The 27425-nt window shown below is 35.6% G+C and overlaps 2 protein-coding genes across 10 annotated transcripts; one reads left to right on the plus strand and one right to left on the minus strand.

Moving 5' to 3' along the window:
* The first annotated feature begins 273 nt into the window (after positions 1 to 273).
* On the plus strand, positions 274 to 18178 carry LOC132626357 (DNA repair protein XRCC2 homolog). Of its 9 annotated transcripts, XM_060341204.1 has the most exons (13): positions 286 to 586; positions 1558 to 1705; positions 4117 to 4274; positions 11807 to 11877; positions 12912 to 12974; positions 13964 to 14101; positions 14537 to 14651; positions 17013 to 17049; positions 17130 to 17221; positions 17321 to 17393; positions 17474 to 17486; positions 17617 to 17707; positions 17781 to 18178. In XM_060341204.1, the coding sequence occupies exons 1-10, from the start codon at positions 410 to 412 to the stop codon at positions 17342 to 17344; spliced, it is 1023 nt and encodes a 340-aa protein (XP_060197187.1). In that variant the 5' UTR covers positions 286 to 409; the 3' UTR covers positions 17345 to 17393; positions 17474 to 17486; positions 17617 to 17707; positions 17781 to 18178. The 9 variants fall into 9 exon arrangements, with proteins under 9 accessions (XP_060197190.1, XP_060197191.1, XP_060197187.1 ...); XM_060341201.1 differs by having other exon boundaries at positions 289 to 586; positions 17321 to 17486; positions 17770 to 18178; XM_060341199.1 differs by having other exon boundaries at positions 289 to 586; positions 17321 to 17486.
* A 1769-nt stretch (positions 18179 to 19947) lies between these two features.
* Positions 19948 to 27121, minus strand: LOC132626359 (phenylacetaldehyde reductase-like). The gene is made up of 6 exons (XM_060341212.1): positions 26870 to 27121; positions 24940 to 25109; positions 23660 to 23851; positions 22192 to 22354; positions 20965 to 21151; positions 19948 to 20311 (listed from the first exon to the last, which is right to left on the minus strand). The coding sequence occupies exons 1-6, from the start codon at positions 26979 to 26981 to the stop codon at positions 20155 to 20157; spliced, it is 981 nt and encodes a 326-aa protein (XP_060197195.1). The 5' UTR covers positions 26982 to 27121; the 3' UTR covers positions 19948 to 20154.
* Positions 27122 to 27425: the final 304 nt, after the last annotated feature.

Here is a 27425-nt window from a genome sequence, read left to right on the forward strand (position 1 = left end):
AAAAGAGTTAAAACGACACTTATTTTGAGACAAAAAGAGTACGTACTTCTAAATGTGAGTCCCCATAATTTCCTCTTTTCTTCACGGTTTTCACCAGAGCTCTCGAATATTTGTCGACCAAAAGTGTTTAACTTTTGACAAAATTAAAAGGATCAAAACTGAGCAATGCATACATAAAAGGACTACTTTGAACCTACCCTTAAACATATAAGGCACCAACAACAACAATAACATACTCAGTATAATCCACAGGGTGGTGTGTGAGGAAGGTACAAGCCGTTTCCGATAGAACTTGGCTCAAGCGAGGGTGGCAGGACAACAATAATAATAATAGGCGGTAATAGCAAGCAGCGAGCCTTGGTCTTTTCATAGCTGGTTGAGTGTAGACTTTAACCCGACCCGAGTGGAAATGGCAAGAGAATGGATTGAATGTGACGAAACAGCGAAGCAGTTCCTAACTAGGGTTTTATCAGAGCGACCATTCTTACCATTACCGCCACCTCTTCATCGTATTCCTCTTCGTGCCGGCAACGTTGTTGAAATTGTCGGTCCTTCTCCTTCTTCCAAAACTCGCATTCTTATCCAGGCAAGGAACATTAAACCCTATTTTACTCCTTCATTTCTAACATGTTATGCGAATCCATTATTTAGTGTATATCGTCTATGATGTATGTGTGTGTGTGTATATATATATATATATTTTTAGCTTATATATATATATATATATATATATATATATATATATATATTTATTTATTTATAACTTTTTTTGTTTTTCTTTCGCTTCAGTTGATATTGTTACCACTAGTGGCGGCAAATGGGCGGGTTGGGTCAAATTTGGGCAGGTTGAAAATGGGTTGAAGTCCAAATTTTACCCATCTAAAAAATCACTAAATATGGGTCCATTTTGCCAGCTCTACTTAACAGTAATAATCAATTAACTAGGCTAAAAAGGTTAGTGCAAGTTACACATTTGGCCAGTCGGCCAGAATAATTACATTCATTGGCCAAATTTACAAAAATATACAATATTATGTATCAAAATGTATATTTTATTTATATTAATATACATTTGCTGCCTAATATTTTGGTGGGTGGCTATTTATGGTAATTTCTGAGAAGTTTATGGAAGTCAAAGTTGTGGTAAAGATTTGTGGATGGAACTTGAAGATTTGAAAAACTTCACTTGAAATATACATTCATACCACTTTTTTTTTTTGACAATGAATATACATTCATACCACTTGTTCAATATTTTAGTTGAGGTTCCCCAAAATGACATGACAAACCGAGTATTTGCAAATAATGAAATAATACTTCATGGCCAAAGGGGAAATCGTTTATCTTGCAAATAAGGAGTTTTAAAAATCACACTTATCCGTACACGATGGACATACAAGTCCCTAACCTGATTAAAAAGATTCATTACAAATATAAAAAATGTATGTGTAGATAAAAAAGAAAAAGAGAAATGCATTAATCCCGACTAGATTGTATCACATATATTATGTCTTTTAAATAATAAGCTTAATGTGATGCTTTTTGGTTCAATGCTAGGCTGCTATTAATTGCATTTTGCCTAAGGAGTGGAAGGGTGTAAACTATGGAGGCTTGGAGCGATTAGTTATGTTTGTTGACCTGGATTGTCGTTTTGATGTGTTAAGCCTTTCACGATCACTGAAGCAGCGGATCATTCGAGCAAATGGTAGATACTTATTCTTGATCTTGTTTATTTTGTATTTTCGAATTGGGAGGGTCTAATTTTATAGTTTAGTCAATCGCTGGAAATGTACGGTCAATTTATGTTATCCTGGAATCCTATTGTTGATATGGTTTCAAGACTTTCTTTTTTCAATTAACCAAAATATTTATTGATATTACGCTAAATTGGTGTTCTCTTTACATTATATTATAAAAACACACATTAAGCCTCCCAAAAATGTTGCCAGTCATCTATGCGTACAAAGTAGACAAAAAGTTAACTCTTGTAACAATGAACCCTCTTTATCAGATAAATAAAAATTAAAAAATTAAAAGAAGAAGAAGAAGAAGAAGAAGAAGAAGCATGTAACAATGAACCCTTGGTCACTTTGGAAGTTTTTGTTGACAGTCTTTGACTGCTGATTAGTAGTTCATCACCATTGAAGATTCCAAACATCTCGCATACTTTGTGGTCCCTTGTACTGCTTATTTTTTCTAGTTTTCTAATGACATAAACTGCTATAAGTAGTAATAGCCATAACAATATTGCCATAACATATTTGGTTTTAGAATCAATTTTGAAATAGCACTTAGAATATAAAATGTTTATGTGTTAAGCCGATCAACCCGATTCATGTTTTGAATTGATGAGCCAATTGAGTGTTAATAAAAGTCAGTAACCATTCTGTTTTTAAATTGAGACTTGAGAGTTTACTTAATTTTGTCAGGTTTGGCTGAGTTAACATGTGTTTTTAATAGTGATTGCACATTATGATGTTTTGGTTTTGCAATATTGTTGATATGCTTTATAACTTTTAGTAGTCTATCGTAATATTGCATTTTTACACAAGGCCGTTCTGATAAGTGGGGGAGATAAATCAAGGTTGTGTCTAAGCCCTCTAACACGAAAGAACTGATAAGTGGGGCATGTGAATTAATTCGTTTTAAGTGGATATTGGGTTTAAGGAATTAGGTAATTATTTAAAAATGCCATTCTTGATGTTACAAACCTACAATATTGACTAGCTGGCCGAAGTAAATGGATATGATTGGTATGATCGAAATTCATTATACTGTAATGCAAGAAGCATATCCCAATGGAAAATGCAGAATAGTTTCATGAACTGAGCTGCCCGTCTTCTGTTTGCTTTTGGAGCATCTTCTGAATGCTCGCAGATTTCAATTTTGAGTAACTTGTATGGATCAGAGTTGTCAGAGGTGTAAGGTTAGCTATTTAACTCTAAGCTCTATAGGTTAATATTTACTGGAAAAGAAGTTCAAAATTCCATGACTACACAGCATGATACGATATATGTAGCACAGGATTGGGAGTAGAGTTTTATAATGATGCATTGGTATCTTAAGTGCAAGAAAGGAATCAAGGACGCTAAACATTTGCTCCTCATTTTTGCTATGTCGTGGAGCTAAGTATGGTGTATTCCATGTTTAATATATGACGGTTACTCCCTTAACCGTTGTTGATACCTTTGAAACATGGAGGTTGAGCAGAATAAGGAAGGAAGGGAGTTTGGACTGTGGCACGGGCACCGTTATGCATCTAGTGGATGATACGTAGAAACAGGAGGACATTTGAAGGAGTTGACAGACCCATGTGGAAGATTGACAGTTTTGCGTTCTAATTATGTTTTTGGTCTAAATAAAAGATCCTTTTATTTGTAGATAGTTGATATATTTTGAGTTTTACACTGAACACTTGTATCCATATAATTTGGCATCATCTTGGTGCACATTAGTGACACTTCATTGCCTCATCAACGGGAAAAAACATAAATGAATCACATAGGTATCACTGAAAAGTCGATAAGAGTTGAGAGCTATGCTCCCTTGATAGTAGAGGTTGCGTTTAACTAATAACCAATATCCTTTTTTGAAATCTTCATATGAGAAACTAGAAAATAGAAAATAGTGTTGTCCAAGGGTGGAAAAAGGTCCAAATTATGATATCCACTGAATTTTGAACTGTGCGCCATAGCCCTCAGGGATTTCTTTGTTATCAAAAGAAAAAATTCCAAAATCTCGTCTTTAGTGCAAATTATAAAGTGTAATTCAAGTGACAAGCTCAAGGCAAAGTGGGGAAAGGTGCAAATGAAGCAGCATAGGGGCTTACTGCCTGCATGCGATGCTTCCTGACAGTACGACGTGGAGTAAGAATGGTCATATACAGTGTGCAACCTTCTCCTGACACTTCCTGCAAAGAGGCTACGTCTATGCCTCGAACCCATGACCTACCCTCTCCAAAGGAGTATCTTTGCCGCATTGCGCCGAAGCTTGCCCTCACACAAATGAAGATACATACACACATATGTTTATGACAGTAGAAAAGCTAGTAATTAAATATGTTTATGGCCTCATACATTTGATGCAAGTAGTAGTTGGTTTATTTTGTCTGATCAGGCAATGGCGTGGGCCATAAGCTAAATAAGGTGAAGGATTCTCTTAGTGGATCAAAGGATGCACATGCTGAATATGACAAAGAATTGTTCGCTGACAGCATGAGAAGGTTCCAGTACATCCGCTGTTATGATAGTTTCGAATTTCTTGCTACTCTTAAGGTGAGTTAGGAATTCTAATGTTTTAACTTCCATATTTTATCTATTTGTTACTTCTATTCTATACTATATCTATCTTTTCTCTCTTTTTTAATAAGTCATCTTTCCTATCAGTATACAGGTGAGAAGATAGCTTTTGTTCCTTCAACCTTGCTAATGCTTTGTTAAATCTTGTTTCTTAAAATTATTGTTACAACCGGCGCTCTAGACAATTTTTACAATCTCCTTGAAGGTAGAGATGTAAGTAAAGTGAGTGAATTATTGAAAGAGGTTGAGATGGTTCTATGTTGACATTGCCTTGGTAAAATATATTGGTATAGTTAGAAACTTGTACCCCTTCCGCTTGTTGGCCATTTGTGAACTATTTTCTTTTAAGTTAAACAGTTGCATATTAAAGAGTCTTGGCAATGTTGAGCTCCATGTTATGTTATCCAATAAATAAATTTTTAAAAATTATTTTTTAATATAAATAATTTTTTAAAAATTATTTTTTATTAAAATATCTCGTTTCACTCGCCATATATTTTTTTTTGCCACGTCAGCTTAAAATGTTACAAAAATACAGAAAAATGTAGACTAGGGGGTAATAGGTCGCCCGCAAAGGTTTGGTGCGTCATAATTAATCCGGCTATACGTTGGGGGGGTTTTAATGTATTTTCCCTAAGTAATACATAATCAAACTTGAGGGGAGGTTTATGTAATTATATTTTTTGCTTTTTGGTTATAGAGCCCGTTTGGCTTAGCTTAAAAAAGGTGGCTTATTCTAAGCACTTTTTTAGCTTATAAGTTAATTTGCCAAACACCTAAAAAACGAAAAAACAACTTATAAGCTGGTTTGACCACTTATAAGCCAATCCAAACGGGCTCATAGATATTCAAGTCTTCACGTGTGAATGGGTGTTAAAAGTCACATATTAGCTGAGGAAAAGATGTTGTCTCCTTTTACGTTCTTGAGCTATCCCCATCTCACGAGCTAGTATTTTTGATTGGTTAGGCCCAAGATATATTAACTTAATATGATATTAGAGCTTCTAACTTGGTAAAGACTCAAATAACTTGTGCTATTGGCAAGCCATCCCGATTAATGTGTGCCGCCTATCCTAGCTATGTTTTCTTCTTTTCTTTTTTCCTTCAATGTCCGACGCCTCTCATTTCTCTAGTAACTCATGCTGAAACTCTCCGAATATTGTTTGGGCATCGCTCCTCTGGCTACTTCATGCATCGCTCCTTCTAACAAATGTTCAGACGCCATTACTTGCTCTAGTGTTGTACAAGTACCTTTAATCTCTCTTCCGACTAGAGATACTACTTTATACGTGATCGATACCCTCCTCTAAACCTTGAATTCTTGTGATTATTGTTTTTTATTAATAAAGGGCGAAAAACACATGTAGAATGAACCCTCAGGGGTTGGCTTGGTGGCAATTGACTTGAGCCTTGGGGTGCTCCCTTTCAAGGTCTCAAGTTCGAAACCCACTGGGTGCAAACAATTTCTGAGGGCCATCGGACTGGGTAAAACCTGAATTAACTGTGGTGCACTTGCGGGAAACTCCTTGCCGAGGGCCTGTGCACCCCCGGGATTAGTCGGGGCTCTAAGAGACCCGGACACCCGGTGCTTAATAAAAAAAAAACACATGTAGAATGAAAGTTTATCAAAAAGTAGAAAACGTTATAGAAATAAATATGGTGTGTTGTGAACGACAACAATATTTTCCATAAGCGATATGCTATCCGATATTGTAAAAGGAGGTGAATAGGTGATTAACCTCTTCTCCTGAGATTTTACACATGAAGACCAACCGCCACATGTAATCTTTCTATTCCTAGAATTGTCAGTTGTCAAAATCACCCTCTCAAGTGAAAATATTCTTGTGATTGATGTGCCAATTCAAGTCACGCTTAATGTCCTGGAGATTTGCAACCATAACTATTTTCAGTGATTACGAATATATTTCTTTTTTGTGTGTAGTGCACAAAACACTTTCTTCCACTATGTAGTTACCGGTGATTTTCGGAGGAAAGTCCTTTAACACCGCTTTTCTTTTTATTGATTGTGCATTATTTTAGCATATGACCTCAACTTTCTATATGCTTTTATAATAAGTGAAACTCAAGGTTGTTCTCCACTTTGAGTTTGATAGAGGCTATTAAAATTTTAAGAAAATATGTGTGTAGATTTATTATACTTGAATTGGGAAAATTATATGATATCTTAGGATGTTCTATATTTTCCTAAAGAATTTTTACTTACCTTATTAGCATAGATATTTGTAAAAAAATAGAAGAAACTTTTCATTGACATTATTTTTTTATATTTTTTTATGAAGCTTTCCATTGACATTATTAACAATGTAAAGTAAGTGCTCCTTATATAAGAGTCATAGACTACACTTTATATGGTGGTGATCAATTCCAATGCTAATAAGGTTAGTACATATTCTATAACTATATCCAAAGGTATTATAAAATATTCTTTAAGTACAATTAATCTATAGAAGTAGATGAGTGATGAGTTTAATCTATAGAAGTAGATGAGTGATGAGTCTAGGGCTTTCAATTAAACATGATTGAGATCTCCCTTAAGGAGTTCAATATTTTTTAGCAAGTTTAGAGTTGCACGACTTGTTTCATTGCTACTTTCTCCATTCATTGATTTCTCTTCTAAGTCCCAAATAAGAGTTGGTATCTCTCTGTAAGTGCTCAAACACGTGCCAAGAGATCAAATAATTTGTTATGATGAATAAATTTCTTTGGCACATCAGTAAGAATAAGTAAAAGGAACTCTATCGTGACATGAATGTTTCGAGCCCTTGAAGTGCTAGAGGTAATGGCACTTTTCATGTGCTCTTGTAGATGATTCAGATATTCTCTAAGAATGTTTGGAGAGGTTTCTAGGAGTTGCTCGGTGAAGCGTCCAACGTCTGTTGACGCTGGAGCTTTCAAATTTGTAAAACATATATGCATCACCTCCTGTTTAATTGGAATAATCTTCAAATCTTCAAGAGTAAATGAGCTAGCTTGAAGAGACGAGAATTTTTATCAATTTGTTCATCCCAAAGTAAGTGTCCTACTCTCTCAGCCATAGGTTGAATCTGAGGCAAGGCATTTTAAACAATTCCATGCTCAACGCAACCAGTATGAAGAATCTCATATTGAGTCATTACTGGAAAAATCTGTTCAACACGATACTCGGATAGATGATGGAGATTTAGGAGGAGGAAGTCCAACTACTCCTCAATCATGGTGGCACTTGATGTAGAATGATGACATGAGCTGGTACAATCATCGATATTTTCCATGAAACGAGGAAGGAAATGATGCAGGTAGGACTCAAACCCCATGTTGCAGTCAACATCATACATAATGGATCGAAGTAGATCTTTAATATCTTCAAACTGCTCCAAATCGGAATAAGAAAGTTGGACACATACAAATAAATGCCAGCCAGAATATCAGCTTTTCAACTTTATCCACGTCAAGACCCTTTTGATTTTCCTATTTTTTAACCTATGTGAGATCCAGAACATCAACAATGTCCTTGCAAAGAGCTGAAAATAACACCTACCAAAAGACCACTTATGGGGCAATTCAATAAAAGAGCTCTTTGCAATGGAAAGACTAAAAAAGTGAAGTTAAACAAATATCAATAGACCGAGATGGGTCAAATAGAAACAATTATATTAATCAATTAATAGTAGGTTTTATCTATTACTAAACTATTGCGTTTTTGGTATAATCCATAAAGAGCTCAATATGTTAGTTGCCTGTATAGAGTAAAGTATTGAATGGTAGAATAAAAAAGGGAAGCCTGGTGCACTAAGTTCCTGTTATATGCGGGGTTCGGGGCAGGGCTGGACACACAAGGGGCTATTATACACAGCCTTATCTTACATTTTTGCTCGAGGTTGTTTAATCTGTGACCTCCTGGTCACATGTCAGCAACTTTATCAGTTACGCCTAGGCTCCTCTTCTATTGAATGATAGAGATGTTGCTATGAAAATGTGATATAACATTTGGTCTTTCAGAAGGTGTTACTTTTTGCTCTTCGCAAGGACGTTGTTGGTGTTCTAGATTTCATAGAGAAGTTAAAGAATGAGGAAAATCAAAAGGTTCTTGACGTGGATCGAGTTAATAACCTGAAATTTGTGATGGCATTTATTTGTACCTATCTCCGGCTTGCTTAATCCAATTTGGAACAGTTTGAAGATATAATGACTGCCAAAAGACGAGAGGTTAAAGATCTGCTTTGATCAATTGTTTATGATGTTGATTGCAACGTGGGTTAACTCCGGCCTGCATTATGTCCTTCCTCGCTTCATAGAAAATATCGATGATTGTATCATTTCATGTCATCATTCTATCTCAAGTGCCACCATGACTGAGGAGCAGTTTGGACCCCCCCCCCCCCCGGGGGGGGGGGAGTGGATCTCCAGCATCAATCCCAGTATTGTGCTAAACAGATTTTTCCATTAATGACTCAATATGAGATTCTTCAGAATGGTTGCATTGAGATTGTTGAATATGCCTTGCCTCAGATTCAATTCAACCTATGACTGAGAGAGGACAATTTCTTTGAGATGAACAAATTGATGGAAATTCTCTTCTCTTCAAGCTAGCCATCTATTCTCGAAAATTATTCCAATTGAACTGGAGGTGGGGCACATATGTTTTCCAAATTTGAAAGCTTCAACGAGAACAGAAGTTGGACGCTTCATTGAGCAACTCCTAGAAGTCTCACCAGATATTCTTAGAAATATTTGATTCATCTACAAAAGCACATGATAAATGTCACTACCGCTAGCACTTTAGGGGCTCAAGACATTCATGTCGTGATAAAGTTCCTTTTACTTATACTAATGTGCCAAAGGAATTTATTCATCACGACAAATAATTTGATCTCTTGGTACGTGTTGGAGCACTTACTAGGAAGGTATCAACTCTTATTGGGGGCTTAGAAGAGAAATCAAGGAATGAAGAGGGTAGTAATGAAACAGGCCGTGCAACTCTAGACTTGCTAAAATATGTTGAACTCCTGAAGGGAGATCTCAAACATGTTTACTTGAAAGCCCTAGACTCAATGTGAAGTCGTTTTTCATTTTTCTTAGCGACTAGCAAAAAGTGTAAGTAGCACGCAAAGAGGATAAAATGAGATAAGGTCGCCCGAGATGGGTTCTTCATGTCCTATGTCGACATCCAGATAAACTGGCGCATAGGTAGTGGATGTGTTAAAAGAAACGGCTGGACCTAAAGTCAAATGGATGGAGGGAAAAGTTGTTATTGCGCGCTATGAATCTTATCCGATAGTCTGCGTTTAACATATCCTTTACCTTGTTTCTATTCAGTGAGCTACCTATTTTAATAAAATATATGAGCTTGTTAAAAGGGAGCCTATAACCTTGGGACTCGTTAGTGAGAATCCCAAATCTCTTGTTTATTTATATAAAAATCTCCCCCTTTTATTCATTCTATCTCTTTAAATAGAGACTTTTATTACAAGGCTATTAAGGAAAGCTAGGAATCTACTGACATAGAAAATTTATTCATGTATCAAATCTAGTAAAACTGAACTGCTGCCTATTTTAAAAATTTAATGCGCACAAATTTCTGCCAGTTGCATCAGATCTGCTTATCCTCTTTGACATTGCTATCTTTCTCAACTTGAGGGCGCCATCTTGCTTACGACTGAGTCTATGAATGAAGTCTAAATAAACCTATAATTTCCATGAATCCATGCATACCTAGCGAACAATTAGGTGCAATGGGAAAAATAGCAATGTGAAAAAAGATCTATAAAGGTGATACAAATTAATTGTGATTAAATTTAGTCATGTTAATACGTTTAATTAAACTCCAAAATTTCTAGAAGTTTATTAGTCTCGTTAGAGATTTATATGCTAGTATAAAATGTAGAGAATATCTAGTGCTAGGAAAACTAATTTTTTATAATATTGTGAGTCATATAGAGCTTGTTTGGATCTAGTATAAAATGTAGAGAATTTCTAGTGCTAGAAAAACTTATGTTTTTTTGCTTAAAAACAAGTGCTTAAAAGCACTTTTTTATCTTACCCAAACACTACAAAAGTGCTTAAAAGCTATTTTGGTTTAAAAGCAACCTAAAATAAGCCAATCCAAACAGGCTCATAGTCGATCCTAACTTGCTTAAGATTAATGCATAATTGTTTGTAGTTGTTGGTTGCGCCATTTAACAGTGTATCAGAGCACTCGTCCTTATTGTATTTCTCAATGCTAGGCCTCGATCTTACTTCATTCACGTTCCAGATGTCCAGTCTTGAGTGGGTAGAGAGGTGTTAGAGTGTTCCAGATTGGTTAAGAAAATGAAATGTAGTCTGGAAGACTAACTTACTCCCTAACGTCTCATGTTTTACTTGGAAAACCTTAAAAGGAACATGCCTCACTCAAGACAATCTTATGAGAAGAAGATTCCAACTGGTCAATAGGTGTTACATGTGTCAGTCAACATCAGAAAGCATCAACCACTTTATGCTTCACTGCCCTTTTGCAACAGACTTTTGGAACATGTTCCTAGCCCTTTTTGGTGTAAACTGGTCTATGCCCTTCAATATTAGAGATGCTTAGACTAGCTGGAGCTCTATGAAAGTTAGAAAATCCATCAGGAAAATCTTGATCATGACCCCAGCCTGTATTTTCTGGTACATTTGGAATGAAAGAAGCAGGAGATTTTTCGATGGGGTTTTGGCTAAGTTGTGCGGACTCTTCACTTTCGTTGCCGCACCCGTGTTGGATTCTCCAAAAATATACTACTTTTGGAGTATCCGACACGCACCCGATGATATTTTGAAGAGTCCGTGCAACATAGGGTTTCGGCTCCAATTTGTAGGATTAAGGCTACTTGTTTGGGTAACCTTTTTAACTGGGTCAACTTTTCCCCTGTAAATAACTCAGATAAGTACCTGGATTTTGTCAGCTTCTTAGCTCTGTATTTTTGTACTTACTGAGCTCACAGATCCGCTTTTGTATCTTTGCATCTACTGGATGCCTTAATGAAATCTCACTTACTTCATCAAAAAAAATTAAAAAAAAATGAAATGTATTCTGGTTATGTGATTTTGTAAATCCACCTGATCTAATTTTTGGAGTTGCATAAGGTTCAAGGTCCGTTTTTAAAAAACTTGTTATCAGAGTTAGACGAGGTCAACAGAATCTTGAGTTCAAGTCTCACTGCCATGCATTAGAAAAAATAACGTCGACGTGCTTGACTCATAGTAAAGAAGCAGACCTGCATGTGAGGAGGCGATATAATTAAGTAAATAAAAGCGTATTCTTTCAACATTTGAAACTCTTAGACGAGCTGGTCGCATAATTCGACATAATTCAACACTATCCGCTGTGAATATATGCTGTTAATTTTTTCTTATTTATCATTTTGTAGATTTTTATGAAGTATTCCTTTTGATTGGCTAAGTTTGTGAGATACTTTCTTTATCTTTGAATATAAAGAACTCAATATATATACAAGTATGCCCCCTATTCTTTCAATCTTGTTTTGTTGTAGACTTTGCAGTTCCAACTTCAAAAGGATAAAGAGGCTCATGGTACTGGTGTTTATTTGCTTATGATTGACAGGTTTCTTCTTATGATCTCTTCTTGATGTTGACTTTGGTGTTTTAATTTCATACAAATAATAAAGAGAGACTTGATGTTTAAATGGTTGATTACTAGAAACTGGGTTATCATTTGCATTGGGGGTCTTACATTGACCTCTGTAGCAAGTGCATACCATTGACGTCAAAGCATTTATGTGAACATGTTCAAGAATTGATAAGCTGTTTTAATTCCCTGTGATAAAATGAAGAACGCATAAACAGTTCTGGCAAAGTAGGAAAGGTATCTAAACAATGATAACGTCCATTATTGGGCTTAGAAAGGGTCAAGTTTATCCTTGTTTATGCATGAAATATTTTCAGATCAACCTAGAATAGAAGTACTCTTAGGATAAGTAAATGGTTAGATAAATCAAACAATTCCTGGTAGTGCATGATTCTTGATTTTTGGTAACCAGTGCATAAATCTTGACTTATATTTGCTTTTAGGCAGTTCGCCGATTTCTTCATGTGGCCATGTTAAAACAGCCAATCCTATGGTACTCTGATAGAAACTACCAGTAACATAGTCTTCTCTAAAATGACCTTTTTCTTATCAGGGGAATGTCCAAGGACACCACTAATTTATCAAAACGTGCCTTGTTATCGGAAAACGTTTACGTGTTAATTTCCGTTTTTATCATTAGTTCCTCGTCTGATTCTTTGGCAGGCCCTATGGGTGGGGAATATTATCTTGTCCTGTTTTCACTCGTACTAGATTCTTTTATCGACTAGATTTGTCATGTAGGTTGCAAGGACTACTGAAATTGAATTATCCATTTGGTTGTTCTCTGTTAACTCACCAGATCATTGTTCAGACATTAGGATTGTACTTCACAATTAACTACCCATTTAATGATTATCTGTTAGGTCATCAGATCTGTGTTCAGACATTCCATATATGTTCCTCTTCCCTTTGTCTCCTTAAGTTTTTCCCCATTTTTCTTTTAATACTCCTTAATGGTGTAACTAATTGCTGTAGCTTATTAAGATATGTTGCTTCTCTGGCATGACCAGTATTGGAGCTTTTTATTGGATGGATCGCGCTTTACCGTCTATGCCACCAGGGAGCACTAACAGGTTAGAGTCGACAATAATCTCTTACATTTGAAGAGATAAAACAAATGAAAGATGCAGTCCAAAATGAACGCCAAAAAGATTGAGTTATGGAGAACCCTGAAAGTTAGTTTGTCTCCAAATTCTTCCGCAAGCACCTTACTTTGTAGCATTTTTGTGGTGTTATGTAAGAGTGCAGTTTCTGCTACCAATTTATTAATTGGAAAATACCATTGGCGGTCACACATTGTAAGTAGGTGATCAGACATGCAATTGTCTTGCTTAAGATATTTGCATTCTACTCTCTATGGATCTTTTTTTCCTTGGATGAGCTGGGAAAGTACTCTTGGATTCATCTCAACAGATGAAGCTATTCTCTTGGTCATGCTATAATGCTGCTCGTGTAAGATAAATAGCTCTCAAAACTTTTCAGTTTGAGAACGGTGCTTCTTAAGAGCATTTTTTCTGCATTCATGAGCACATACATGTGGTATTTTGGAGGTGTAACTCTATTCCTTTAATGATGGTTGCAGTTCAATTATCTTTTCCCTTGTTTCTATTGTTTAACTCCACCATTTTGAATAAACCTCAGTTGTTTGGTTGTCATTTATTTTTCTTCTTTTCTCGTGGAGATGGATGGTGTTGGTTGTGGTTATGGTAACCTCACATGTTGTCAAATCAAGTGCATACTTCTAGTACTATATGACTGGTTATGAGTTTCCTTCTGCTTGTTCTCATCTGTTCATGTTTTTCACCCAGCACTCCCTATGTGTCGCTTGTTTTGTTCTTATGAGGGAAAAGGAAAGGTAAGGAGATAGGAAGAGGAATTGTAACTCTCTTATTTCTTTTCCCTTATGAAATAAAGCGAAGTAAAGGAGAGAGAAACTCATTGGTGTACTATTCATGTATACACATGCAGTATGTTCCTTTTCTTTCTGTATTAGTTGCGCCCTTTTTTCTTGCTTCTTTGATGAAATTGGATGTTTTAGCATTAACTTTTGGCTTATTACCAGGAGAAGTCTCTCTCTGCAAAGTGTGTCAGACACTGTTGTTCAAGAGATCCAGAAGATTCTTGTGGTGCATCCGATGCTTGTTCTAACTACAAAAGCAGCAAGTTTACAGGAAAAATTTACAACACGTGGATTTATTAGGTTGGATTCGGTACATTTCTTTTGTCCAAAATAAATCTTGTATTGCATATTACTAAATGTCTAAATCTGGTTACAAATGAACAGGATAAATTTATCCTGTGTAAGAATGTGGTGGAAAAATTAAAGCCCAATATGTGCTGTCTGTATTTGCCCTGGTTTAATTCCATATTCTGGGCTAATTGCTTTGGACAGTTGGTGTTCTGACTGGCTGATTTTTCAACTAAACAAGTCACATAACATGTAGGGGGAATTGATATGTTTGATCATCAATAGTGGTTTACGAGCTTGTCCAGCCTTGAAAGTTATCAAGGACCATTTTGTATACCATGTTTATGAACTGTTCAGTTGTTCCAAAGATCATTTCTTAATGATGTTAAGCTACTGAACTGTACAAATAGTTTTCTCTTCTCACATTCATCGTTCTCTAATTTGCAGCCACTCAAACAGGAATACAGGGCAGTTGGCTGTTGAAAGTACATTGGACTCCAGGACAATTAGAAATAGTGCTAATGTTCAACTGTATCGGGAGTATATGCCTTCAGTATGGCAGGTAACCATGATATATATGAAAATCCTGTCTTGTGTATAGCCAATGTATTTTTCTTTGTTGTTTTTCCCTTCTGTTTGGTGCTCTTTCTTTTGTTTGTTACGAGAATAAGTATCCATTGTATTTCATATAACACTATAACCTAAGAATGCAAGAGTTCAAATATTGTAGACAAATTTTAGTACAGCCACTTCACTCTATAATAGAGGATTCTCTTGCATCTCCTTTTGCCATATCAGAGAAGGAAATTTTAAGGGGATGGTTTATAGATATCTTTTCATAGCTTAAAAATTGTTTGTTGGGCATCTTGTTCAAGTCAAGCGTTATACTAAAGTAACTATTTCTTTTTAAGTTATAGTGATTTATTAATGAAGATAAACTGAGAAAAATGGAGGACATTCCAGTTTACAGCATTGAAAACTTCCAAAGATCACTACAATCTTTTGCATCAAGCAACTCATGTTTTTTTGGTAACTGTTATCTCAACATTAGTCCCAGCTAACTGTGGCTGTAATACAGAATTGAAAGACAAGTCTAGATACAGCAGTTCGAATTCTGGAGGAGGCCCTAGCGTTACATACAATTGATATTTCTCTTGCAATATTCTCCCAGTTTCTGCATTTTTGCTCGAAGACGCGAATTTCTTTCAATCCATAAGCCATATACAAACTCAGCCTGCCCATCCGAAAGATTTGGGCAGGCTGAGAATTTTCCTTTGAACTGGCAATGACATACTGCATAAATCGCTCCCAATTCGTAACAACTGGCATCTGCTTCTGTATCCATCCTAGCAGCCTACTCCATAATCTGTGGGAAAATTCAACACTGCCTAAATAGATGATCAATGGTTTCCTCATGCTCCCTGCATAGCACACGCTTGGTATCCACTTCAATTCCCCACCTTGTGAGCTGTCTGCTGTAAGTAATCGTTGTTGAACTTGTGGCCACATGGTGCACTTTTTGTTTTTTGGTCAAAACTGAGAGCCACATGGTGAACTTTTGCTTTTGGCCTAGCATCATTCATGAACATTGAAACACTTCCATGGGACTCTAGGTAGGTCTCCTAGTAGCTGCTTATAGAACCGACTATGATGCTCTTCCCAGTGATGATTGGCCTGTTCACATGATCCAAATTACACCTCGTTTCAAATATTTTCCTGATCATCCAGCAGGCTTGCTGAGCAACTCATGTTTCACTACCTTTTTTTAAAGAGATTTTTCTATTAATTGTTGTTTTCAGATTATAACTGTATAGATCCCCTTCATTACTCGTAACCTAACAGTGATAATTGAAATACCATGGTTGAAGAACTATAATACGTCTAAGTTAGTAGCAAAGTTATCAGCTTTTCTCCTCTTAGAGAATGAAAATTTCAGTAGAACATCTCTCGACCAATGAGTTCTGCAAAAACCTTTTTATTTAGTTAACAATACTTCATAACGGTTGTCTTGTCTTAGTAATAATTTATGCTGAATTAACTATTCATTTGAAGTAAACAAGATTTTATTACGGAAGCTAATGAACGCAATGCACCCTAGCATTATGTATTTTCAAAGATTTGTGCATATAGATGATGTAGGTAGACCTATCCCCTGCATAAAACACGTTATAGAGCAACTGTTGTTACATAAGTTTGGCATCCAAACCCTGAAATCTAGGAACAATATATACTTTTGTCCTTTCAAATGTCCAAGTCTTTAACAGTGTCAAAGATTTATCAGAATTCTCCTAGTAACTAAGTGTGGACTGTAGTATATTGATGAGAAACAGGAAATGGGAAGGAATATAGCCATATAGGAGTAGTGACAAATTTTCATAACACCTGTCTGGTTGAATATCAAAGAAATGTTAATAGATGGTAGTTGTTGATTCAGGGAGCAGCAAATTTGATTTGATAATTCATGTATTGTGACTTTTTGGATGAAGCCGGACATTGAGACTTCGTATGTTGGCAAAATTTTTGTTTATCAAATGCTTTTACAAAAAATAAAACGTGGAAAAACATTTGTATTTCTCTTGTAGAAGAACGTCTGAGTATTCCCTTTTATATTTAGACCTTAAAAATCAGGACTCGGGAGCTTCTGAAAGTAATGCTCCATAAATAGATGCTCTCGCGGCTTTGACGGGAATCCAACATTCATTTTCTTATAAAGTTACAATTTTGCTAACAGCATTGGCGTAAAGAGACGCCCGTATACAAGAAGTATTCCAAAAAGTAGAAAACCTACAAAAAGATATGGTTTTCGACGAATGACTTTATATAAAGGAATGTGTCCACATTCACATAGTAACTGTTTTTCTTCAATAACATGTGTACTTTTAACGGGCTTATTAACCTTAATAATCTTTTCTGGTTGTTGCAGCCCTTTGTTTCACACAGAATGCTTGTGCGCCCTTCAGGTATGGCTCAAAATCATTTAGGCCAGTCCATTTCTTGCTCGTATCATGAATACAAAGTTGGCTTTCTCATTGTTCTGCAGATGATAATAGTAAATATCAAAAGCAGCCCATCTATGTGTCGGAATGGCTGTTGCCGTCCCTGAAGTTATCAGACAAATTCACAATCAATGATGTATGTGCAATCTAAGATTTGAGTTTTTAAAATTATGTTCTATCTGTAACCCAGAACTCATTCTCCTGCTTCATTAATGCGGTTTGCCTCAAAATATAGGATGGCTCATACATTGTATCATGAAATTCACATGATATTGGATTTGACCTTTTTACACACTGATTCATGATTGCTCCCTCAACTTGAGGTCAGACATTTCAATTGGACAGCAAGATGAAATTCCAAAATGTCACTTTCACCCAATAGTAGTATCTCCAACTGTAAGGTAATTTTGGTTCATCCCCCCCCCCCCCCCCCCCCCACACACACACACACACACACTCACTCCCCTCCCTCTACTTGGTTTAGGTGTGGATATGTATTTTGATGCAATTGCTCTTTCTGGCATACTAAAGGAAGTGAGGTGCAACATGGAAGCTTTCTACCCATTAAGATTCTGGACAGACAAAATTCCAGGCAGAGAATATACTGTTTTTTCTCGATATGGTATGCATCTCATTAGATTTTAACATTTTTATTATTGTTCAAATATTAGAGTGATGTGAAAGGTGATTTGTAGGACTCAAGGTCTTGCAATTTCTGGCAACCTGAGAGATGATGGCATATTTGCATCCATCTTCTTTCCACCAGCCAATGTGAATGACAACCAAAGCAAGAAAGAAAAGGAAAAGAGCAGATGTCTATAGTTCTCGAGTATTTGTCGATTCTTGAGATATTTTCCTAGTTTGTGAAAAAAATCTAGAGAAGAGGTAAATTGTGTATAGGAATTCTAAGAAAGTAAAAGCTGCACTATTTTTCTGCTGTTGCGATGTTTTGTATATAGGATTTTAACTAGGAATGTCAAGATACCCTCGTTGTGAACTTAGGATATGTATTTTTTAGATAAATTAATTGAATGACTTTGTACAAGAGCTGTTGAAAACTTTGTTGGCTAATTTATTGTCCGGTTGATGTGCTTGTGGCCTGCTCCTTCGGAAAAAACTTTCATACCTGTTGTTTGCACCAAACAAATGTAAGGCATGTCTTGGTTATAACTTTTATCGTTCAATCATTGTCAAGGTTAATGTATTCTCACTTAATTTGTCTAGTTGAAGTTCAAGACATGAGGGACGGGTGGTTGTGCGAACAAGATAGAGAGAGAGCTATTATTCTCACAATGGAGTTAACACTTGCTTGGTCCTCTTGTACTTAAGAAAAAAACAGATTCAATGAACTCGGTGAAACAATTATTGTCAGCACACATGCTGAACTGGCATTAGTTTCTTCTAAAGAGAGGGAACATATAAAATATTATTTGATCGAAGAGGCTTAGAAGCTGTAGAACTAGACGATGTGCCGGTAGATTAAGCAGACAGGAGATAATCATTTCCAACCTTGAAAACACCTCTTGAATTCTGGGATTTAATCCGCACCAGAAGAATTTTCTCCCTAATATTAAGGGTCATTTGCACTTTTTCCCTTATTTTGTGTTGGTCTTCAATTTATGCTCCTCATAACAAACAAACAAACAAAATTACAGGGCTTAAATTTATATTTTCGTATCATAATATTTCACAAGTTATGCACTGACATGACTTCAGTTTTTAAGGAACTTATGCCCCACTAGGCATATGTTTAATTGCTAAAGGACAAAAATTAAAGACCAGCCCATTTGAAGGGCAATGGTGCAAATTTATGTAACTGTTAATTTCCCATGCTAATACAGTTCACAAGGCACAGGCACCAAGGATTATCAGTTGATGCTTGCAATAATAGCTATGCCTAGGGGTGTACAAAGAAAACCGACAAATCGTACCAAAGCGACAATCCGAATCAAATTGAGATAAAAACTCGACTAATGATTTGGTTTGACTTGATTTGGTATTGAGAAAAAAAAAACTCAACCATAATTGGTTTAGTTTGGTTTTAACTAAAAAAAGTCATACCGAACCAAACCAACCCGACATTAGATGTATATAATTTTACAAATATTTTATACATAAAAATATTTATTTGTAATGTAATATAAATATTTCCTAAGTTTTTTCATAATTATTGTCTTTTAACATATTATTTCAAGCTTGGTCCAATAAATTTTATAGTCAATAGATGTTAGTAACTCAAATAAAGTCCAAACCAAAACCAAATCAATGCTAATGTTAAACAAAAGAAATTCTACTCTAATGTTAGGAATGACAATATTAATGTTGAATATCTATTCTTTAGTTTTGTACTGGTTTAGACAGTTAAAATACATAACTTAGTATTATTTTTTCATTTGTTAATTCTTATTAGCCGCATTTATTTTAGCATGACTTTGTAGTTTTAGATTATGGATCATTTTCATTAAAGCTTATTAATTAGCAATATTTATTTTATGTGATTTCATTAATTTTTTCTTGAATATTTTATTACAATATCATCACTCATCTCACATTTTGTGTTATTTTCTTAAGAAACACCTTAATTACATAGTTGTATCTTACTAGGATCAAAGAAATATTTGAAATAAGGTTAAGAGTATATGTTTTGTACGAAGAGTTTTCTCCAACAAAAAAAAAAAAAAAATGAAAAACCCGAAAAACCCGAAAAAATCAGAGGTTGAAAACCTCGACTTTTGTTGGTTTGGTTTGATTTATAGATTAACAAACCCGACACAATTGGTTTGATTTGGTATTTGAAAAATTCGAATCAACCCGGTTCATGTACAGCTAAGACCCCTAGCCATGCCTTTGCTAAGCAATCTATGCAGCTATAGAAATTCACAATAACTTCAACCACGTCTAGTCGAAATTTATTAAGGGATACAGCACTTGTTGCATCAATCCTAAAATTAACCAAAAGAAGAAAAAAAAAGCAATATTGTTCAGGGCATGGTTTCACTAACTTTTTCAAAGAGAGATACTTTTCAAATCTTGCACAGATCAACAACCATAAAAGCTTTGGGACGCCTTTTACATAGCAGATAAGCCTCCGAAAAACTTCTTTTCCTTCAAGCTTTCAACAGTTTCTTTGATGCTTTCTTCAAGGGGAGTAAATTCAACACCCAAGCTTTTTGCCCTTTCCCTTGATACTTGATAGTTTTGCATCAACGGGTTGTCGTCAGCACACCTACACAGGTTATTTGGAAAAGATTGCAGTTACAACAATTTCAATGAATAGCTAATAGTTTCATGTTCTTTCACGCAATCCCAAGCAAAAACTCCCCCCTTTTTGTTACCCTGCGTATCGGGTATACATAAAATTTTCTTGTGGTTAAATGCTTGCTTTAAAGCTCAGGACTCATCAAGAATCACTGGTAAGGATAGTCCAAACAAGAAAGGAAAGGGAATTCACCGGCATTGCATGGTTCAAGTTACTTAGCGATTTACAAGCATCCGGATATAAGTTGCATACAATCTTAGAGCATACAATTTATCAATGACAGAGAGTGGATAAGCAAATATCATATGAAGGCGACATAGTAGATTGAAGTCACACTATGATTAAATTTGACAGTATATCGCTTTCACGAACTGTAGATTTTTAAGATTTTATTCAGAACCCTTGATAACACTAGCTCTTCCACTGTCTCTTGTGTGCGCTCTCTCTCTCTGTCTCTCTCTCACACACACACATAAAGTGAACAAAAATCAATCTACACATTCAACATAAAATACTATCAATATATTCATCTAACCACAGAGCAATTTTGTGTGATCAAAGCTCAATATAGAAGTTCCATCACAAGCAAAAATGACTTATTTTTTTATATGAAGACTTACTTTTCTGGAAGTTGCATAGTAGGATAAAGGTCACGCAATATCTTCAATATATCAGAATAGTGGGCAACTCTCTCAACCATTAAATACCTCCCATTAGCTGAAGGGTTCTCAAATGCGAGAATATGTGCATTTGCAACATCTTTCACATTAACCCACCCAAAAGAAGCATTTGGGTATGTCTCAGCACCTACATAGCATGGAAAAATGAACATTCAAAAAGATGAAAAGAATGGTATAACATCCTTATGAACAAACAGATTTCGATATAGTAAGAAAAAGGGGAAAAAGAAAGCACAAGTTACTGACTTATTAATTGCACTTTCATCACTTATATCTTCTCCCTCAAATTGTTCGGTTTAGTTTGGCCTTTGATTGGAATTTAAACTTATAGGGGTCAATTAATCAGAAGTCTTCTAGCTTAAAAGAAAAAACTAATTGCTCTCCCATATAGTTTGAGTAATACAAGAGACTTCACGTCTAGTTCAATTAGCACATCAGCCAACTATCATCTTTTGCATAAACTGTAGTTAACATACACCCACCTGTTGTCTAGCCCCTCAGCCCCGAATCCTCCGCATTTGGGCCAAAGCACCAGGAAAACATCCAACTAGAACAAAAAGACAAAAAGGACCAATATTTTGGATGAATTACACTCAAATTTAACCCCGTTATTATATGCCATAAGAGAGTGGATGTTCTCGTCATATTCATATTAGGAGGAAGATCCATCTAGTTTGGTTAAATTATTTGGAGAAATCAAACTAGGTTGACCAGAAAGACGAAGATTTTTTGCCTTGGCCTCACAAATGACCTTCTCCTTACCGCTGATTATGGCCTCGGTATTCGCCTACTTATGTTGACCATAAAGCAAAAAAATAACAGCATATATTTTCTGCCTTAGCCAGTTGGCCTTACAAACAGGGGTGAATACAAAGCTCTAGGTACGGGGTCTCTGGAACCCACTGTATACATGTTAAAAATTTCATTAAATCTTTTTAAGATCTACTTGTGAACCCAGTTATCATTGTAAATTAATTTGAGATTACTGTAGGAACTCATAAACTTCAAATCCTGGATTTGTCTCTGCTTACAAATGGCCTTGGCACTACACACAACCTAAGCCGTGGCGTTCCACATGGCCTTGGTATTCCATTTAAACATTTCCTAGCCATTTGACCTCACCAGATTGAGGTAAAGATGCAACTAATTTAAGTTTAAAAAACATACCATTTACCAAGTTCAAGACTGCAGCAGAACTGGTATTAAGTGTAGGCTGTAACAAAGGACCAATAACCATAGCAGGGTTTATTACAACCATATCAATGCCTTTCTCCTTGACAAACTTCCATGCAGCATCCTCAGCCAATGTCTTTGAGAGGACATACCAGAGCTAAAAAGAAACAGGAGAAAAGAGAGATGTTAACAATTGAAATCAGAAAAAAGAAGAAGGGATAATTACATTATTGGACCGCTTAAAAGAATAATAGCCAGCAAATATATAGGTTTTGCATATCAAAGTATAAATATACATGTTATATACACAAAATATACAAGAGTGTATAGGTTTTGTATTTTTGGCTTGTGCCCGTAATTAATTTCGGCCAATGGGCCAAAAATGAAAAAAGCCCAAAAGAGGGGGAGGGGGAGTCAAAATGGTGGGGAGTCTACAGTTGCCAGAAAGGGGGGAGAGAGAGATTCAAAATGGTGGAATGTCTGCAGTTGCCAAGATTAACATTATTTGTATTCTCTCCCCTCTCCCCTTCCCTCGCCGAGAAGAGTGGAGATCCCCAAAATATGTATGTGCTTTATTTAAACATGCAAACAAACAAGGCCACTTACAGGACACATTGCAACTAATATCATAGCTTTCAATCATAACAAATCAATCAAAAGTCTGTACTAACCAGACATGACATGTCACATATAAAACAGATGATATAAGTGACCAAGATCAGAAGATTCATTACACTCGAAAAGTTACTGAAACTGAAAGCTTTAAAACACGCATCTCCAAAAAAATGTGTTTTCCTAATTCTACACCAAGCAGAGAAGTGATTGGATGAACACCTAAAAGTAAGAAATTATCAAAAACTTAAGTTGACATAACTGCATAAATAGGAACTTGTGATATTAAGAAATAGTGCAGTGACTAAAAGCACTCAGAAATTCTCTAAACTGGATTAGCTAGTTATGTTATTAAGAACCACATTTAATGAGCTCTTGTTGATATTAAAATAAGAGACATGTGCCTGGTCTTCTTACATCCATACCAGTACCAATCCATGGTAAAAAGGATATTTAGGCAAAGTGCATCTAATTCATCACAAATCTAGATAGCACTTATAGTGAATATACTTTGTAATAAAATTTTAGGTAACACCTCCGGCTGCTATCTAATTCATCACAAATCTAGATAGCACTTATAGGGAATATACTTTGTAATAAATTTTTAGTAACACCTCCGGCTGCTATTTAAAACTTTTTGTATATCCCTCACCTTCCCAGCTCCAACATTTATGCAACTGTAGCACACTTTGATTTGGCTAGAGAGACATTGGACAGAAATATTATAAAACACACAAAAATGGTAAGACTTGCAAGAAGAATAGCTCAACACTAACTATTTCTATGGGTAATACCTGCATTTGTCATTGAATGTGCTAACAAGGAAAGAAGAAAAAAATATATGGCAAACCTGTTTTTCTTTGCAGTAGTCTGGACTGGTCCACCAGCTCTCATCAACCACAACCTCAGGCGTCCGAGGCTCACCACTATAAGCAACTGCAGCTATGGAAGATGTTAAAACCACTCGTTTTACTGATGGTGCTTTGGCACATGAACCGAGAAGATTGAGTGTTCCCTTAACAGCAGGATCAAGTAATTCAGCCTGAAACATGGGCAGACATAGAGTTGATTTGAAGCGTGAATTTACTTTAAGTACACATCGAAAGCAAGTTGGATGTCAGTTTCATAAAATAGATACCATTAACATTATTCACATTTTATTTTCTAGAAAGCATGATTGATCTTATGTGAAACTACCAAATGTGAACTATACTATCAACTAGTAAAAGTCCATAAACAAGCTCAATATTAAAATTACAATATTCTTGAGCTTCATAATTACATATCAAGTATATTGAAAGGAGAAAATAATTATTCTAATAGCTGTATGGTGTAATTTGATTATTGATGTTCAAGCCACTGTCACAACTCCTCAACCAAACAATAACCATATAGTTTTATAACCACTAGACATGAATTGATCCAAAGCAGAGAGTTGGCTGTCAAGGAGAATTTGTCTTACAGACGTAATCCAAAATTTTCGCTCACTATTTCTATTAGGTAATGTAATAATTTGAGAATTTCACTCTAGTAGGTGGTAACAAGTAACTTAATTTACAAGCGGGGAGAAATAACAATAATGAAAGAGTTCCTTGAAACTAAACTGTTACAGCTTTCTGTCATAGTCTATTTTTGAAACGATCATAGATTTATTTACTAAACAGCCCAGCTACAAAAGGAGCTTGAAAGAAGAAGAAGAAGAAGAAAAAGAAAGTGAAATTTCAATCTGAGAAAGGGAAAGAAACAAATACGAGTGGGCCCGGGCAAATGGCAAAAGAACCAGGAGCAGAGTAAGTGTAAATTCAACTAATACAATAATCTCATTCAATGAAACAGGATACATGATATGGTTCATCTGCAATCAGCATAGCATCTAGATCCTTTAATGTACCAGAAGGTTCATTTGTCACTTGTGTTATCTGAAACAGAAGACTTGTCTTTGATGAATAGCAAATGAAATTGAGTTTGTAATAACTAAAGTTACTTGATATTTAGCTAATAAAGATGCTGCCTGCCATACTTTTATCGATTTCTATAAACCACGATTATACTTTGGGCTTCTTTAATGTCAGCACTACCTAGAATGAAGGTAAGCAGTTCAAAATCAGATTTACGAGAAGGGGAAAGGACCTGTGGGTCTGTAACAGAGTAGTAAAAAGGAGATGCTGTATGGAATACACCTTCACATCCATCAACCACAGCGTCAAATGAACCTTCTTCTAACAGGTTTGCTTTGAACAAGTGAAGCCTCTCCTTGGCCCCACCAAGGGAAAGCAAATGCTGCGTTTTCTTGGGATCATCTGCAGGAAGTATCACAATGCATTCAACACATAAGCAGTAAATATGACCTAATAACACGGGCAACGAATGAAATATCTAATTTTTGTCGTTCAAATATTAAAATAAGCGGAGAGCTGAAAAAGGACATGGATGAGATGGGATTTCGTCTAACAGCAGGTCCGGATCCAGTAAGCGTTGAATCACAAACATATGTACCATTCATAGAGGTTTAATGTGTCAGCAGCTCATAATAGAGGTGGTTTAGAGGAGTAATATTAGGTGATTTAACGTGGAGAAGAAGGGAGAAGATGCTGAGAGCAATGAAATAATCTAGACACATTGATCAACCACTTTTTACTCAAACTTTCAGGTTTTCGCAGACCAACTCCTACACTAATGAGAACTTTCAGCAAATGATTCTGCTTTTACTGCCTAGCCGGGTGGATTTTCTCATTACGAATACATGAGTGGCTTTATATGGCAAAGCCAGTCCACCACAATCACAACATCACTTGTATGTCAAATTGAAAGTCTTTATTGCCATTGTCACAATGTCATTTATTTTTCAATTTACAACATCATTTACTTTTCCGAAATTGAAAAACTATCTCATTAGTATCCATATCTATAGCCTTCTGTCAATCCATTGGAGCACAGAAGAATGTTAATGAAATCAAACCAAAACAGCCAACAATATATTGCAGAACTTAGAAAAATAATTTAAAGCTTCCCCTCTCTAATATCTTAAAGTTTCAAATTAGGCAGTTCATACAATTCAATATGGCTATGTTCGAGTCTAATTTCCACCCAACATTTAAAAAGAAAAGAATTTTTTTTTTTTTTGGTTCCCAACGCAGTGGCCAGTACCTACCGTGGGCCCCGACTAATCCAGCTTCGTGCGGTGTAAGGCTCATTTAAGGGGGAAGCGCACCGTAACAATTTTTTCCATACCCCGGGTTGAACCCAAGACCTCTGATTAAGGGTGGAGGAACCCTATCTATCCCACCACAACCCTTGTTGGTAAAGGAAAAACTTTCTCATTATAAAATAAAATCACATGTTTGGCCTGAATTAAGATAATAAATATAAGTGTATCCCTCTATAATAGTTTAAGCTTTTAGATGGAATGGTTAACATAATTCAACAAACAATCTTCGGATAACAAAAGCAAATGAACATTTTAAAGATTATTACATTTTTGGACCGCTCAAAAGAATAATAACCAGCAAATATACAGGTTTTGTATATTAAGTATAAATATACTTTGAATATACATAATCAGTATATAGGTTTTGTATCATTTTGTCTAGCGCTCGTAATTAATTTCAGGCGGACGGGCCAAAAATGAAAAAATCCCATCTTTTAAACCTAATATTCCAGGATCCAAAAAACAACCCAAGACCAGAGGCGTATCTAGCCTACAAGGTTGGGGTTCAACTGAACCCTAAACTTTCAACGCGGAGCCTAAATTTATGTGTAAAAAATTATTAAAGTTGCAATAAATATTAGATATGAACCCCTAACTTTAAAAATATAACGGGTTCAATGCTAAAAATCTTAAGATTAAACTCATAAAATTTAAATCTTAGATCCGCCTCTGCGCCAAGACGATCATAAACACAACATATCCACTGCATGGCACAGAAACGAACATTTTTCTGCCATTTTTTCCACAAATCAAATCCAAGAATCAACACCAAGAAAAGAATTCATTTCTCCATCAAATAAACCAGGAATGCATTTTCAAATAATAGAGAGATTGAGAGAGAAAGTAACAAACTTGGATCACGAACGGAGGCCTTAATAGTGTAACCACGATGGAGCAAGAATTTGACAAGCCATGAAGCAATGTAACCTGATGCTCCTGTTACACACACTGTTTTCCCTGCCATTATTATGCCCTTTACAGGAACTGAAAACAAAATGTGCACTACTTTTTGGTATAAAGAATTGAGAGAATTGATGGAAAAGGGAATTTTGAGAGATTATCCTTAAAACCAGCCACGCGTGTTGTTTCTTTCCTTTTTTGGTAGTTTTAACTGAGCAAATGATAAAAATGGTCCCTTATGTTTGAGAGTATGTTCAAAATAGTTTTTTTTTTTTTTCAGGTATATACTGAACAGTTTTGGTTCTTTTACCCTCTGTTTGGATGGTTGTTTCCCGTGGTTCATTAATGTACAGTATGGTATGGTACAGTATGGTGTTGTATTGTATTGTACTGTATTAATGAATACAATGTTTGGATAGATTGTATCGTTTATTGTGGTTTAATAACATTTGTATTGTTTGGTTTGACTGTATGGTACTATATAATAACTTATAAGTTTACTAAAATA

The sequence above is a fragment of the Lycium barbarum genome, chromosome 2, assembly GCF_019175385.1.
Source record: "Lycium barbarum isolate Lr01 chromosome 2, ASM1917538v2, whole genome shotgun sequence".
Lineage (NCBI taxonomy): Eukaryota > Viridiplantae > Streptophyta > Magnoliopsida > Solanales > Solanaceae > Lycium > Lycium barbarum.

What these genes read in the sequence shown, in the direction of transcription:
- LOC132626357 (XM_060341204.1), top strand. Translation starts at nt 410, where the DNA reads ATGGCAAGAGAATGGATTGAATGTGACGAAACAGCGAAGCAGTTCCTA. An exon ending in AAACTCGCATTCTTATCCAG is followed by an intron (nt 587 to 1,557) that starts GCAAGGAACATT and finishes GTTCAATGCTAG; the next exon opens with GCTGCTATTAATTGCATTTT. An exon ending in ACAAATTCACAATCAATGAT is followed by an intron (nt 17,222 to 17,320) that starts GTATGTGCAATC and finishes CTCAAAATATAG; the next exon opens with GATGGCTCATACATTGTATC.
- LOC132626359 (XM_060341212.1), bottom strand. Translation starts at nt 26,981, where the DNA reads ATGGCAGGGAAAACAGTGTGTGTAACAGGAGCATCAGGTTACATTGCT. An exon ending in ACTACTGCAAAGAAAAACAG is followed by an intron (nt 22,355 to 23,659) that starts GTTTGCCATATA and finishes GTTTCTTTTTAG; the next exon opens with CTCTGGTATGTCCTCTCAAA. An exon ending in AGTCTTGAACTTGGTAAATG is followed by an intron (nt 21,152 to 22,191) that starts GTATGTTTTTTA and finishes CATGCTATGTAG; the next exon opens with GTGCTGAGACATACCCAAAT.